The sequence below is a fragment of the Oxyura jamaicensis genome, chromosome 1 (assembly GCF_011077185.1).
Source record: "Oxyura jamaicensis isolate SHBP4307 breed ruddy duck chromosome 1, BPBGC_Ojam_1.0, whole genome shotgun sequence".
Lineage (NCBI taxonomy): Eukaryota > Metazoa > Chordata > Aves > Anseriformes > Anatidae > Oxyura > Oxyura jamaicensis.
In genome coordinates, this window is record NC_048893.1 from 112,597,134 (window position 1) to 112,611,876 (window position 14,743).

At 40.3% G+C, this 14,743-nt stretch overlaps 1 protein-coding gene across 11 annotated transcripts in view; it reads right to left on the minus strand.

Moving 5' to 3' along the window:
- Positions 1 to 2,730: 2,730 nt before the first annotated feature.
- PRDM15 (PR/SET domain 15) overlaps positions 2,731 to 14,743 on the minus strand; it is a 37,201-nt gene continuing 25,188 nt past the window's right edge. For 10 of the 11 annotated variants that reach the window (XM_035315855.1, XM_035315854.1, XM_035315853.1 and 7 more), the window contains 9 exons: positions 13,252 to 13,415; positions 12,746 to 12,825; positions 12,025 to 12,144; positions 11,116 to 11,247; positions 10,597 to 10,680; positions 10,305 to 10,480; positions 7,852 to 7,932; positions 7,242 to 7,454; positions 2,731 to 6,734 (listed from right to left, as the gene is read on the minus strand). In XM_035315855.1, coding sequence (XP_035171746.1) covers positions 6,258 to 6,734; positions 7,242 to 7,454; positions 7,852 to 7,932; positions 10,305 to 10,480; positions 10,597 to 10,680; positions 11,116 to 11,247; positions 12,025 to 12,144; positions 12,746 to 12,825; positions 13,252 to 13,415 — 1,527 coding nt within the window. In that variant the 3' untranslated portion in view covers positions 2,731 to 6,257. The remainder of the gene's footprint in view (positions 6,735 to 7,241; positions 7,455 to 7,851; positions 7,933 to 10,304; positions 10,481 to 10,596; positions 10,681 to 11,115; positions 11,248 to 12,024; positions 12,145 to 12,745; positions 12,826 to 13,251; positions 13,416 to 14,743) is intronic. The other variant, XM_035315858.1, reaches the window with a different exon arrangement.

Sequence of the window (14,743 nt, forward strand, 5' to 3'; positions counted from 1 at the left end):
GACGGAGCAGGTCTCTTCTGTGTGTGAGAAAGGACGTTCAGGCTTGAGAAAATGCTGCCCACAAGCTCTTTCCAGAAGTGATGAAATGTAGACCTGCTCTACACTCTTATCAGTTGTGCATCTTACACTTTGCGACCTGCATGTTGCTGCATATAACGCACTGAGTGTGCTTTACCTTTGAAGTTAATGTATGGTAAACTAAGTACACGCTACCACTTTCCCCTCTACAAGTAACAGTATAGGTTCTGCTAGAAAAAAAATAAATCTTAACATATTCGCTAATATTTAGTTAACAGGACTGCATCCACCACATCTTACCACACAGTTCTGTATAGCAGGTTAAGTATGTGTTCTCTTTTTTTTTTTTTTTAATAATAATAATTATTATTTATTATTATTATTAAAAGTTGTATGTATGTCCGATGTATTTTGTTGCCTCTTTTTCCCCAGCTTTGAATCTTTTTCTTGAAATTCACAGGTACAGGCCCCAGAGACACCCAGGCTCCTTCTGTGAAAACAGCCAGCTGCGTTGGGAAGAGATGCTAAAATGAGAACATGGCTTGAGGGAAGGGCTGGAAGAGCTCAGCTGATATCTGGCCTCATTAACAACACCCAGTTCATCAACCCATACACGAGCACTTCTGGCAAACTGGACAGAGCACGTGCTGCCTCCTTCTTCCAAGAACCTTACAGGTAGAAGGGTGGAAATCTGCAGAAAATCAGCATCATTAGGTCTGCCAAATTTAACTCCTAATTCTGCCATTACTACACTTCTTTTTTTGTAGCTATTTAAATTTTGCTACCAAACACCTTAAAAACTTTATAGAATCAAAACCTAGGTATAAATGAAAAAATACACAGGGAAGCACTCAGCTGACAGCCAAAAGACATTAGAATTGAAAAACTTGGTTTTAGATGAAATAAATCCCCAAACTCTCTGTTTTTAATTGCTTTTGACATCAGCTGCTCTACAGCCAGTGCAACTAACCAGCTTTTCCAAAGGTTTAGCACCTAGCTAGACGCTAACTGGTCAAAACAGCTCATGGGTAAGACAGAAAGGTGACAGCATCACACTACAAATGCTGATGAAATCCTGAGTCCAGGAGTGAGGCCGAGGTCACTTCAGTCTCAGCTTCCCTGCCCCTCTCAAGGGACGCCTTTTCTGCCCCTTTCAGCTTAGCTGTTAGGAAGGTCAGATTAGCAGCAGTGAGCTTGGACTCTCCTAGAGAATGATCCAGTGTCAGCCATCGGCAGGGTTCTGTGCGCTGAATTTGTTTTAACCGAACTCCGTGTTTTGCAACTCAGCACTGCTCGTGCAAAGTAGCACTTCAGGACCCAGGAGGGAAAAGAAATCCAAAACAACTTTCTCAAAGCGTTTTAGGGCAAAAAAGGTATTTTCCAACCATTGTTGCACTGCATGGGGAAGTAACTGTGGCTTTTTGAATTGTTCCAACATTTTTAACCAAGGAAACTTAGAGTCATAGAATCATAGAATATCCCGAGTTGGAAGGGACCCATAAGAATCATCAAGTCCAACTCCTGGCACGGCACAGGTCTACCCAAAATTTTAGGCCATGTGACTAAGTGCACAAACTTGGCAGCTTCTTGCCATGTACAGTGTGAATACGATAGTAGCATCTCAGCACTGAAGAAAATCACTCTGAGTTGATGACAAACGTGATAGAAATGCTTTTTTGTTGTCCTGTTGCCAACATGACGCTTTGGATTTGCTACAGGGCAAAAGCCCCTGTGTGAATACAAACCTTGGCAACTAATCTCACAGATGCAGTCACTCGGCTGTACTGTCTTTGTCCAAAACTAATGAGAACAGAGCTTTGCTGTGAATCGCGGTGCGGATCGGCGGTACCCTCCTCTGCTTCATTTCCTCCTCCCTTTACACCAAACTAAGCCAATGGACTCACAACTGCCACAAACAGGCATGCCAAAAACACAAAGGATTAAGGATTTTCCAACAGGTATGCCTGTATCAATAATAAATGTTAAGGCCTAAAGTACTTAAAAGGAGAGAGAGCATTACTTTAAATAGTCTAAACAGCATCAAGGGAGTATCATTACTGAAAAACAATTCACAAAACCCCCCTAACAAAGCTATTTTCCCTATCCATTTTCTTGTAATACCCACAGTTTTTATATGACTCTCATTTGGATGTATGGCATCGTGTCCATTCCTAGTCTTCCAGATGAGGAATTCGAGTATCTTTTTGTGTACAGAACACTGGTAAATGACTCTGATAAACTGACAGAAAATTCAGTTCTAGAAATAAATTAATCCATTAGTTACCCAGATGTTAATTTCAGACACCTTCTGGAACAACAACAAAAAAGATGCGCAAACCTAGTCGTTTAGACAGATAGGAAACTGACTGGTAAATTTCTGCAAAATACTTTTTCTACTGGCACATCTCAAAAGAAAAGTTGTATTTTAGGTTGTAATGGCACAATAGAATAGGTTTTCCAGAGAGACCTCATCTTAGACCATAGCTGAGAAGGATGCAATCTCCTCTGTTTCCTGTTATTGTACAGCAACAAGCTATAGAATAAACATTTTAGGATGCTACCCCATATTCCTGTATATTTTGGGGTGCACAGAGTTCTATGGATAACTACTGGATCTTACTGCTTTTGAAGCAAGGCTACTTGATTTGAAGAAAAAAAAGTTTGATACATTGAGGACCAAAAAGAATAAAAACGCTAGTAGAGGAAAAGTTCTGTACCTTGTTGCTCCTTTACTTCAGAGCCCATGTGCCACAGACAGCATTCAATTAAATAATAGTCTCAGCAATAAACAATGACAATACACAACACTACACAACATCACTCCTTTGGCTCAAAATATTTCCAGTTTGTTACCGAACAGTTGTTAGGAAAATTTTCCGACACACGGCTGAAAAAATGTAACCTTCATGTGCTATAAATGAAAAGGCTAGTAACAAATTGGCAAATGAAAGTTAGATTGCACATCCCTTACATGTTTTTATTTGTTGTGCAGGTAGAAACAGCATCAGTGTAACTTTGGTATTCCTCTGAAAAAGGCTTAGCTGGGAGAGCAGCTGGCATTCACTAGTTCTCCAAGGTAAGTTCTGTCTGAAAAGGAATCAATTTCCAATTTCTCAAAAAAAAAAAAAAAAAAAAGAATTTTTTTCATGTTGCAGCACACCCAAGATACAGTTTTGTTTTCATAGGGATGTTAATAATATTAGTAATAAAATCACACTGAGATGACGAGATACCACAGCAAGGGTTACAGGGGAAGTCAAGATCATTTTTAAAAGGAGCCTTCTGGGAGGTTCTGAGAACTTTCTATTGCCTGGCCTACTCAAAGCCCTTCCTTCCAGTGAGCTTCATTTTTATCTCCTGAAGCAGAATATCATTTAAGTTTTTGGGGATACTGAATTAGTTAGATACTTAGGATCAATTGTTATCAGAAGGGCAAGATGCTGACTTGCTTGGGCCAGATTCCATGGGCCAGGAAGAGCAGGAGGGATAAGAGTCAGCATGAGAGCACAGAACACCTGAGGAGCACCCACACGGGCTTTGTGAAGTCAGAGAGATCTCTGTAATGGGTGATCACCTGCAGACACCATTCTTATCAAATAGTCAGGCAACTACTAGTTGTTAAAATGGCTCTGGTTGATTTGATGTATCCTGAATGCAAACATCCGTGGTATTAATATTGAGCAGATGTACTCAATGGTGCAACTGAGGCAAAAAATCTCTTCCTCCCTATGTAAAAGCTTAATCACCACATACATATGTCTAGACAAAAACCTAATCTTCCAGAAATTCTATATGCAGCACTGCAACCCTCCTTGTCTGTTTACATACATGTATTTTTTTTAGATGTCAGCCATCATATTTACCACAGTAACTTGATCTTGGACCTCTGCATTTGCTTTCCTATTTTTTTTTTAGTCACCTTGCCAAAATATAATGTGACTTTATTAATTAGGTACTGAACACGATGGAAAAAAAAAGTTTTAAAAAGTTTTAAAAAGTTTCAAGTACATAAAATGTTTTATAAATAAAACCTAGAGTCCTCTTGATCAATGGGTTTTGGCATGAAAGGGAAGCACTCGTGGGGAGGATAGCTGAGTAGCTTATCTGGTTCAAGCCAGTGGTGGAATAATCCGTGTGATAGAGGGGCATCAAGCTCTAATTCTTGGGATGATGGGAGGCTAAAAAAAATTACAGAACCACAGAGTGTTGTTTGAAAAGGAACTGGGGAAAATAAGAGACTAGGGAAAATAATTTTTTTTTTCCACACTGGTAAAAGATGTTTCTGATATGCATCCTTGTCCCCTCAAATATAGGTGTCTCCCATAAAGACATTTCTGGACTTGTTGACATTTACAGAAAAGTAGTTCTATTCCTCTGACGCAAAACCTGTCACCAGAAACCCCTCTCTTATTGCCACGTCCCATTGTAATTAGGCTTTACACAGAGCGTAGCATAGTGAGACTCTGGCTGTTGCTCTGGCAAGAAGAAAGCCACGGGAGGTTATCTTTAATTTCCAGTCATTTATACTTTGGAATGATTTGCTGCAGAGATTATAAGGCATTCTTTAGGGGTCAGGTAGTCCATGTTAATACCAACTTTCAACGACAAACTCATTCCTACTCATATTTTTGCTAATACATAGACCATTTTCATAAATATGATAGGCACAGACAGCATTTTTACAACCATCAGTCTTCACTGTTAAACACAGCAGAAGCTTCATCCTCAGCAAAAATCTTTAGTATGGTTCTGTGGCTCAGTTTGCAGCCCCAAGGGAACTTGTTCTTCAACTGTAGCTGGCAGGACAAATTTGCCTTTCAGGATTCCAGGCAGCAACTTTCTGTTTGTTTGTTTTTAGTTTATTCCTTTTTGATATCAGCTGCTTTTTCTCTGTGAGAAAAATACTGTCTTCTTGACATGCCAAAGTCCAGACTACACATCAATATATGGAGAATGGAATGAAAGTGTAGTATCAGCAGTAATGTATTTGGCCCAACCCTCTATATCCCCAATATTCATGCAAACCTTGCCCATTATACACTAGGGCACACTGCCTCCATGTGGCAGGATATGCGTTAGACATTCTTTTGTCTAGCATTTCGCACAACGTTGTATGTGACAATGAGTTTTGGAAACTGAAGAAATAGAATCCATACATTATTTCTGTGAGAAAGGGCAATATGAGGATGTGGAACTTAACGCATCATATTGATAACAAATGTTCTTCACACAAATATTCACCAGGAATGCACAGTAAAGTACAAAGGCTATATATATATATATGTGTATATATATATATATATATATATATATAAAGAATGCTTTCTCAAATGTTTATTACACGATGAAAGAAGGCTAATTGAAAAAAATTCACATCCTGAACTTGATCAAAGGGGACCAATTGCTCTTCAGGCCTAGTAGCTAAAAGCAAAATTGAAAGAGCAGTTTTGAAAAATTACATAAAACTGTATCACATTCTTGTCTCAGTTCGTAACTGGTTTGATTCAAACTTGACTACAAGACCATAAAAGTTGCTTTAGCATTAGACCAGCTATGTGATTCAAGTAGTACTAACACTGTGTTACAGGTACAGGGCTTTTCCCATCACTAAATGAAAACACTTTGTGAAATTGGTGTATTTTCTTCCACACCACACTCATCCCCACCCACAAGCCCCAACCTCCACCTACTTTACCAACGTTGTTAGATATAAGACCTAAAGAAGAAAGAAGACAATTACTGTTTTGCCCATTTGTGTTTACATTTCAGTCTACCAGCTGGCCAGAAGTGCACTCCAGCTTACTGTCAACAAGGTCTTCATATATTATTTCCAGACTGGAGAGAAGTAAGTGCCATGTTACGGCTGAAAGGGTTTTCTAAATCACCAGTGCCATATTATTTAGAATTTCCCTGCTTTGGTTAAGATAGATTATGATGCTCCTGTCAAATCTCAATCTTTCTGCACAAAATACACAGTGCAAGGGGGTGCTAAATTTATGGTGAGATTTTTCTTTCCCTTTTTTTTTTTTTTTGAAAGACAGTGCAAGGTCTAGAGACGATATGAGAATCTCAAAATTAGAGTGTTGCAGGGTGCTATGCCAATTTCAGCTTACATTTCATTGTATAAACATTTTCCCATCTCTGTTTGGTATCCAGCAAACAATCCTATTAGAAATTTTCCAAATGTCTGCGTCTCTTTGTCTCTAAGTACTGTCCATTTTGTCTTTTCAAAGTATAAATTAGTAGCTATACATCTGTTGTTGTTGCTCTGTTTGAACCTGTTGCTGTCCTGACTGCTGTGGCGTTGGCTGTGCCTGGGGCTGCAAGACATCAGTCTGAGGCACTGACCTCCACGTCAGAGGATGCTGTTCTGTTATCTGGTTCCCCAGAGGAGCAATGGAGTTCACCAGGGTGGTCAGGTTTATAAAATGGGCCACAGACTGAGGGTTGGCAGCCTCTGGCTGCGGCTGGATCTGAATGTCATTCTGGCGGTTGTGCAGCATGGCGGAGCCACTGACGGTGTCAAACGTCACGGTGAGAATGGAGTTGTCCAGCTGCAGCTGGCGCTCGGGCGCAGCCAGGTGGCCCACTGCCACCGGCTGGAGGTTTGTGAATTGGGTGCCAGCTGCTGTTGTAATGGGGGTAACGGTGATGTTTGTCAGCCCGACGGAACTGGACGGGGCTGTGACATTGGGGTCGCCAAGGGTCACCACCACCTGAGGAAAAACAGAAAGGTAACCTGACTGTCAAATATCTGGCATTGAGAAAAAACAACTGAGTGCTGTTGGGCTTGTATGTTGCTGCTGCTGGCAAAAGAAGTCATACAGATAGAGGGGAACATAGAAAGCTTTGAATGGAACAACTTCCAAGTATAGAAGTAAGGAGATAATGGGGGAAGGCATATGTAACATTCAAAAACTTCAGCCAAATTAACTGTCACACCTGTAGTCACAGCTTCAGCTGGTTACTGGTACCTGGCAAACATGGAGATGGTAACACTGAAGGAAATAAAAACAGATATGAGGGATGGTCTGGCCAGTTTTATTTTTTTTCCTTTTTCTTTTTAATTTCCTATTTCTATTTAATTTCCTAATCTTCATACTACTGCAATTTATCAAACTAGCCCTAAATGTTCCAATTGCTCTTCTGTGTTTGCTGTTAGGAAAACAGCTTATCCCCCTAAGCAATGCCAGCTGCCCATCACCCTTCTACTGGAGCTTTACCTGCTGAATGCTCTGTACAGCTGAATTAGTCTCATCTCCAACATTTCCTGTAAATTCAGCTTCCTTCTCTGTGTATTCACTGAAGGCAGGGTCCTCAGGCACTTGAGCTTCCTCCTCCTCACTTGACTTTTGCTTCCGTTTCTGGCCACGTTTAGGAGCTTTCATATGCTGTTTCCCTTCTGGTAACTCGCCCTGTTCCAAGGCTAATTCTGGCTGGAGTGACAAATTTCCAAACAGAACACTAAGCAAAATGATTTGTTGAAGTTCCAAGTAAGACACTATCACCTGAAGTTGTTTTACTGTCAATTCTCAAGCAAAGGATCAAACTTGAGCAAAAACTTGTTCCCAGAGAATGAGAACTCATGCTCTAATTACCTCAACTTTATGCGCACATTATATAACAAATCAACAACTTGCATCTGCTTATGCTGCTATGTCTTATAAGACAGCATGCCACACATTAAGCTAGGACTGGTTCTCTAAAAACCATATTCCTTGCCTACCAGCCTACAATTTGCTATGACACATAACAAAAAATTGACATCCCCAATTCACCCTCCAGCAGGCCTGACACCTTGTCACCATACAAATTCAGCAATGATGAATTTACCTGAACAATCCCAATTGAGGAGGCATCAATGGTAGTAGTCTCTGGCAGCTGCTCTAAATCATCAATCCTCACTGAAAGAATCTGTGGACAAAGAAGCATCAGCCTGGTGAATAGCAGCAGAACAGACCACAGCCAAACAATACAGCACGGCCTTGATAAATCCTGTCACAAAGCAAAAATGATGTAATCTAGCATTCTGCACATATCATTTAATATAATGCACTTACCCATGGCTTCTACCCATATGGCATAGCATCACAGACTGGGTTGGGTTGGAAGGGACCTTAAAGACCATCTGGTTCCACCCCCCCGCCATGGGCAGGGACACCTCCCACCAGACCAGGCTGCCCAAAGCCCCATCCAGCCTGGCCTTGAGCACCTCCAGGGATGGGGCACCCACAGCTTCTCTGGGCAGCCTGTGCCAGTGCCTCACCACCCTCACCATGAAGAATTTCTTCCTTATATCTAATGTAAACCTACCCTCTTTTAGTTTAACACCATTCCCCTTTGTCCTGTCATTATCTGATTGAACAAAGACTTGCTCTCCAACTTTTTTATAAGCCCCCTTTAAGTACTGAGAGGCTGCATTGAGGTCTCCCCAGAGCCTTCTGCAGGCTAACAGCCCCAGATTTCTCAGCCTTTCTTCATAGGAGAGATGCTCCAGCCCTCAGAGCATCTTTGTGGCCCTCCTCTGGCCCCACTCTAACAGCCCCACTCTAACAGCCCCACATCCTGCTTGTGCTGGAACTCCATGCAGCACTCCAAGTGGGGCCTCACAAGGGCAGAGTAGAGGGGCACAATCTCCTCCCTCCACCTGCTGGCCACCCCTGTTGATGGAGCCCAGGATACCGTCGGCCTTCTGGGCTGCAAGCGCGCACTGCTGGCTCATGTCAAGCTTTTTGTCCACCAGAACCCCCAAGTCCTTCTCCGCAAGGCTGCTCCCAATGAGTTGTTCTCCCAGTCTGTACTCGTGCCTGGGATTGCCCCGACCCAGGTGCAGCACCTTGCACTTGGACTTGTTGAATCTCATTCAGTTCACGTGGGCCCACTTCTCAAGCTTGTTCAGGACCCTTTAGATGGCATCCGTTCCTTCTGTTGTATCGACTGCACCACTCAGTTTGGTGTTATCTGCAAACTTGCTGAGGGTGCACTCGATCCTGCTGTCTGTGTCACTGATAAAGGTATTAAACCGCACCAGTCCCAGGACAGACCCCTGAGGGACACCACTCGTCACCAGCCTCCACCTGGACATAGAGCCATTGACCACCACTCCCTGGGTGCAACCTTCAAGCCAATTCTTTATCCACTGAACGGTCCACCCATCAGGTCTGCATTACTCCAATTTGGAGATGGGGATGTCATGTGAGACCGTGTCAAAGGCCTTACAGAAATCCAGGTAGGTAACATCGGTTTGTCTTCCCTTTTCAGTCTTTTCCTTCTCACTGAAAACCAACAAAGTTTAAAGACAACACTAGAAGAAAGTGTTTATCTTCATACTCCAGACAGAACACAACCCACTGAGAAGTGAAGAATTCTATAGAAATGTAATGTTTTGTCAAACATAATTAGACATATTTATAAATGCATTACCTGTGTCCTATTCCATTATTTTCAGCAAAATCTATACTTCTCAGCTTATCAAAGAAGAGAAACAAATTGCCCTCTAGATTGCAGATACTTGGCTGCATTTTTAAACCAAAAATCAATAAACAAAGCTTTCTGTTGACTGCCTACTTTTCATCATGATGACAGGGAAGGAATAGTTCAATGCAAAGCAATGCTGATGATAAACTGCTTGTAAAATAGAACCTCAAAGGGAAAGGAGAAGCCTTAGTCAACCTAAACAATAAATGCTGAGAAAAAATACATTATCTATTCAGAAATTTAGAACAAAGGAAAAGCCAAATAAAGGTCAGACAAAACATCCCTCTAATCCAAATTCTGTGCAGTCAGCATTCATCTTTAATACTAAGAATCATTTTACATCAGCAGCAGATACTGCCATCATCTCTATTCACCACTTCTTTCAGATCACTTCTAAAATATGAAGAACACAATGGGGAAAAAGAATCAATTAGGGTCACTAGTAGATGAAGACAAAACATGAAAAGAAATATGCATTTAAGCTGAGGGGAAAAAAAAAGGATTTAAGTAATCAGAAGAACTTCATTTTCTTCATTTTTAGGGAGTGGCAATAAGTTATGTTTACTACTGCAACATAACAAAACAACTGATTCAGTTAAGTGCATGCATAACAGATGCTACCTGAGCTGATATTTATCCTTAACCTTAAAACTGGCCTCAAAAGAGAACAGGAAAAAAAGAGAAGGGGGGGGGGGGGGAGTGATGGGGGAGAAATTCCTTTCCAATCACTGAAGGTCATAAAGTTTCCTAAAGAAAAATAAATGCCAAAAACCAAACCACTCTATGATCTACCTGCAAAACTAACTGACCTCTGGATGTTTACGCCTCATATGTCGACTCATGGATGCTCTGGTAGAAACCTTTGTCCCACACAGCTGACAGCTCTGGGCTTCCACCTTATCATGAGTGAGCTGTATGTGCTTCTGGAGCATGTAATCAGTGACATACTTCTTATCGCAGACCGAACATGTCCACTGTTTTCCTACTGGTGGCAGATGGAAGGAGAAGCTATTAGCAACAGCCCCCGAAGATGAGTATCATACGAGAACTAGGAGAAAAGTTAAGATGTAGTCTTTTATTACTGTATTTTAGAGGATTTACCTGTATGAATTAGCTTATGAGTCTCCATCGTATTTCTCTCACTAAAAGTCTTCCCACAGAGCTCACACATAAAATCTTTGATTCCTGTAAGAGTACATTTAGCGTAAGAGTAATAATGATCTACGGCATCTGGGACAATTCTGAGTCTTGTATTACCAAAACACTCTACCCCACAGCCAAACAAATAAAAGAAGCCCAGCTTCACCAGCCATTTTTATCTAAGCCATGCCACTGTATCAGTCAGAAAATGAAATCAGAAAATAACATTTTGTTTTGTGAAATAGAAAACTGGAGACTAATTTAAAACAAAGGCAACACTCTAGGTCTATCCTAGACCAAACCAACCTCCCTTAACAAACAGAAACATAAAAGCAACAAACACATTTTAACTGTATAATAGGTGGTCTTGACTGACCAAAACCTCACTTTTCAAAGAGCACAATATGCATATTTCTTTTAACAATGTTGAATTCATTTAGCTGATTCAGTGCAGCTTTTGTACATCCTTAGGGACCTCACCTGTGTGTCTTTTGTAATGCTTCAGCATGTTGACTTTCTGTGCAAATTTTCGGTGACATTCCTTGCACTCGTATTCTTTAATCCCTTTGTGAAGCTTCATGTGGTGACGAAGCGCATGTTTTGTCTTCATTCCTATGAGGTAAAAACATACAGCTAAAAGCACAGCATGATCATTTCTTCCATTCTCCCACCTTCAGAAGGGAACTCAGGATGATAAACCACACTTAGAGCCAATAGCTCCAAGTTGATACCTGCTGTGTATCCGCTATTCAATGTTTTTAATTGTTTAGGTAGCAATGCATATTATTATTATTACTATTTTATTTGCAGGCAGGATCTCTGGAAAACATCTGAAGAACCATGAGGAAGAAGCAAAACAGCAGGGAGAAGCAAAGATAAAACACCCTTAGGGATGTCAGACTCACTGCCTTCCATTAATATGCCAGTTCAGTTATGGTTCAAGTTACAGCTCAAGTAATTCAAAAATTCAAAGCAACTTTGACTCTTAAAGCTCTTAAAAAGAGAAATTACTCTAATTCTTAAGTCCGAAAACAGTCTAGAATGAAAGAAATCAAACAACAAACAAACCAAAATTTTTATTCACTTTGGAACTGCAAATGCAGTGGAATTCACTCAGACAAGCACCCCTGAATCTAACAGAACAGAGGCAAATTTCATTGACATCAGATGTGTCTTACAGGTCTTGGAACTAGACTGTAAAATTACAGGTGTTTAATATATGCATAAGGCTCCTAATTAATACAGTTTCTAACACTCAAAAATAAAATATTTCCATTCTGAGTACCTTCCCAATATTCTAAGTCATTAGAATAATGGAAGTCATTTTAATTCAGATATTCACCTGCTATTCAGTATCACAGTTAATGGAAAACAAGGCATTTGACATACCTTTGCCACATTCTGCACACAAGTATTCTCGGATATTATCATGGACCCGCATGTGTTCTTTTAACATGTCTTTCCTAGCAAATGATTTGCCACATTGCTCACAAGCATGACTTTTTACACCTTAAAAATAAATTTAAAAGACAACATAAACAAAAAAAATGTCAATGAAAAATGTGCATCCCCTAAAAACTGACTAAACTGGTGAATTAGAGGGCAACAGCCCACCTGTGTTGACAGCCATATCTTTCATGCATATTGTAGCCCATACTGAATTAGGACACATTAGAGAGAGAAAAAAGCTGGCTTTTTGTGCAAGATCTAAAAAAAGAAAGCCTGAGGTAGGAAAATACTGCATAGCATGAAATAACAATGAGCTGTTAAAAATGATTTTGCAATAGCAGTTTTCAGCCTGTGTAATGGTGAGAAGGTGACATGGAGAAGAATTTGAGGAAGAACGGAATACAGAATTAGGATTTTAGCAGATGAATCCTGCATTATATTAACTAAAGATCTGGATTGTGTGCCTTGACCAAACATCTTCATTAACACTATCTGTTTTAGAAAACTGGTCTACCTTAAAAGCATAAATATATCATTTATCTTATTGTAACTTACAGTAAAAACCCGTAACTTATTTCTCCCTGAAAAAAAATAAGGCAGGCATTGGCAACAGAAATTTCTTTGTAATACTGAGAACAATAAAGAAACACAACATTTTTACCTGTATGTATAAGCTTATGTCTTTCCAGATTCCCTATACTGTTAAAAATCCTTCCACAGATTTCACATGGATGGATGTACCTGAAACCAGAGAGACCAAAACTGTCATGCTTTTCTTGAGACAGAGGCTGTTTTCGGGCATCTTTGTCAGTGTGTTTGGTAATACTAATTACTAGAAAAGTTCTTTGAACCATAAATGCATTTAAAAATGAGCCTTAGACACACTAGGTTTGCTGAAGGCATTGCTATGCCCTCAAATTATATATTTAAAAAAATCTTATTAAAAACATAGATTTATTGTTTACAAAGCCCAAACTGGGTCACTGTTGACTAATCATTTTAAGTGAATTGGCAGTGATATATAATGCATTTCGAATTTATAATCAGCATTTTAACACCCATTAGTTTCTGGTCTTTTATTACAACCCAATTCCCTGAAATCATCAGATGGCAGAGCCACTTCGACTTCAAGATAGCCCCTCCTACCAGTCCAGCAAGTCATCTTACTTCTGTACATTAGGATCAGGCAGGTTCTCCCGATGAATGACCATGTGTGCATGGTAAGTTGCCTTCAAAGCAAAACGTCGATTACAAATGCTACAGCCATAGCCTTTCTCCTTGTGCACATCCATTATATGCTTCAGGTACTCCTTCCCTCGGCCGAAAGTTAACTGTGGAATGAACCAATAGTGAATGAAAGGGAAAAAACATCCTTAGAACAGCAATGATTTCATTCTGAGTTACTGGGATCTCAAGCCAGAGCTACTAGTCGGAAACACCCTGAGTATCACTAGGCGAAAATTCTGGGAAAGCTAGATTCAGGCCTGAACCTGTTTGGCCATTACAAACACGCTGCTACAGGACATCGGTTAACTCACTTGGAAAATTAGCTTGAGATGTTATCTCTGGCTTCTTGCTGACAGAGGACAGAAGTGCAGAAGGATATCAGTTTGCTCAGTTTTGGACAGAAGTTGTGCTTCTTACACTGCACAAGTAGAGGACCTCCAATGATCTGTGCACTGAGGAACAGACTTGAAGGGAGCCACATCTAACCTTCCCTAGCTGTTGAACCAAGGACGTCACAGATGGAGAGAAATGTCTTTTGGATTTTAGGGATATAGTAAGCTCTCTTCTGCAAAGCAGTAAGAGTTGGTATTTCTAGACATTTGCAGAGCAGCAATTCCAGCTCAGGCCCTGGAAGCACTAAGCTATGACAGCCAGGTGCTTGACCTGGGCTAAGTAACCTTGCATATACATATATGCTCCTCTGTATCAGGGCAAAGTGCCACGTTATGATCTTTTGCTCTGATTTTGGAATTATTCAGGGTATAACTGACAGTACTGCATAGCTTGGTGAAGATGTCCTTTGGGAAAAGGAAAAAATAAAGACAGATATCCTCAGAAGACGTATTTCATTAACACTTATTTATATGTGGTTCTCCCTTAAGAATGTGTGAATTTTCAGCCAAAAAGAGCCTCCCCATTTCATCACAGGTAACACTCATTTCCCAGTGCCTTACACAGTTCTTTACTTTACAGACACTTACAGAAGTGCTAAAAACAAACAAATAAAATAAAAACAGCTTCCAGAAAGAGCTTTCTAATTTGAATGGCACAATTTCCCACATTTAGAAGCATACCTTTTTATTCAGTTTATGGACCCATTAAGTGCCAGACATTATGATTATCACGTTGAAAGCAAGTGCATGATTAACTGCTGTGATACCACATCTTCTTATGCTTACTGACAAGCTGAAAATCAGTTTGCATTTAAAAAGGGTTTGCAGATAAGTACAGAAAAATGATGTATTAATATCTCCGAGTCTTTAAAATGAAAAGAAGATAGTCTAAGCACTTTCACCACATTAAGAGTAGACTGTGACATAAAGTCTGATTTCCCAAGGCCAAGTCAGTGGCTTAACTACCAAGGTTCTCCTGTCCCACTGTCAGTTTGCCCAGTTTTGCTGTTGTCACTGATCCATTTTGCACCCCCCCCCCC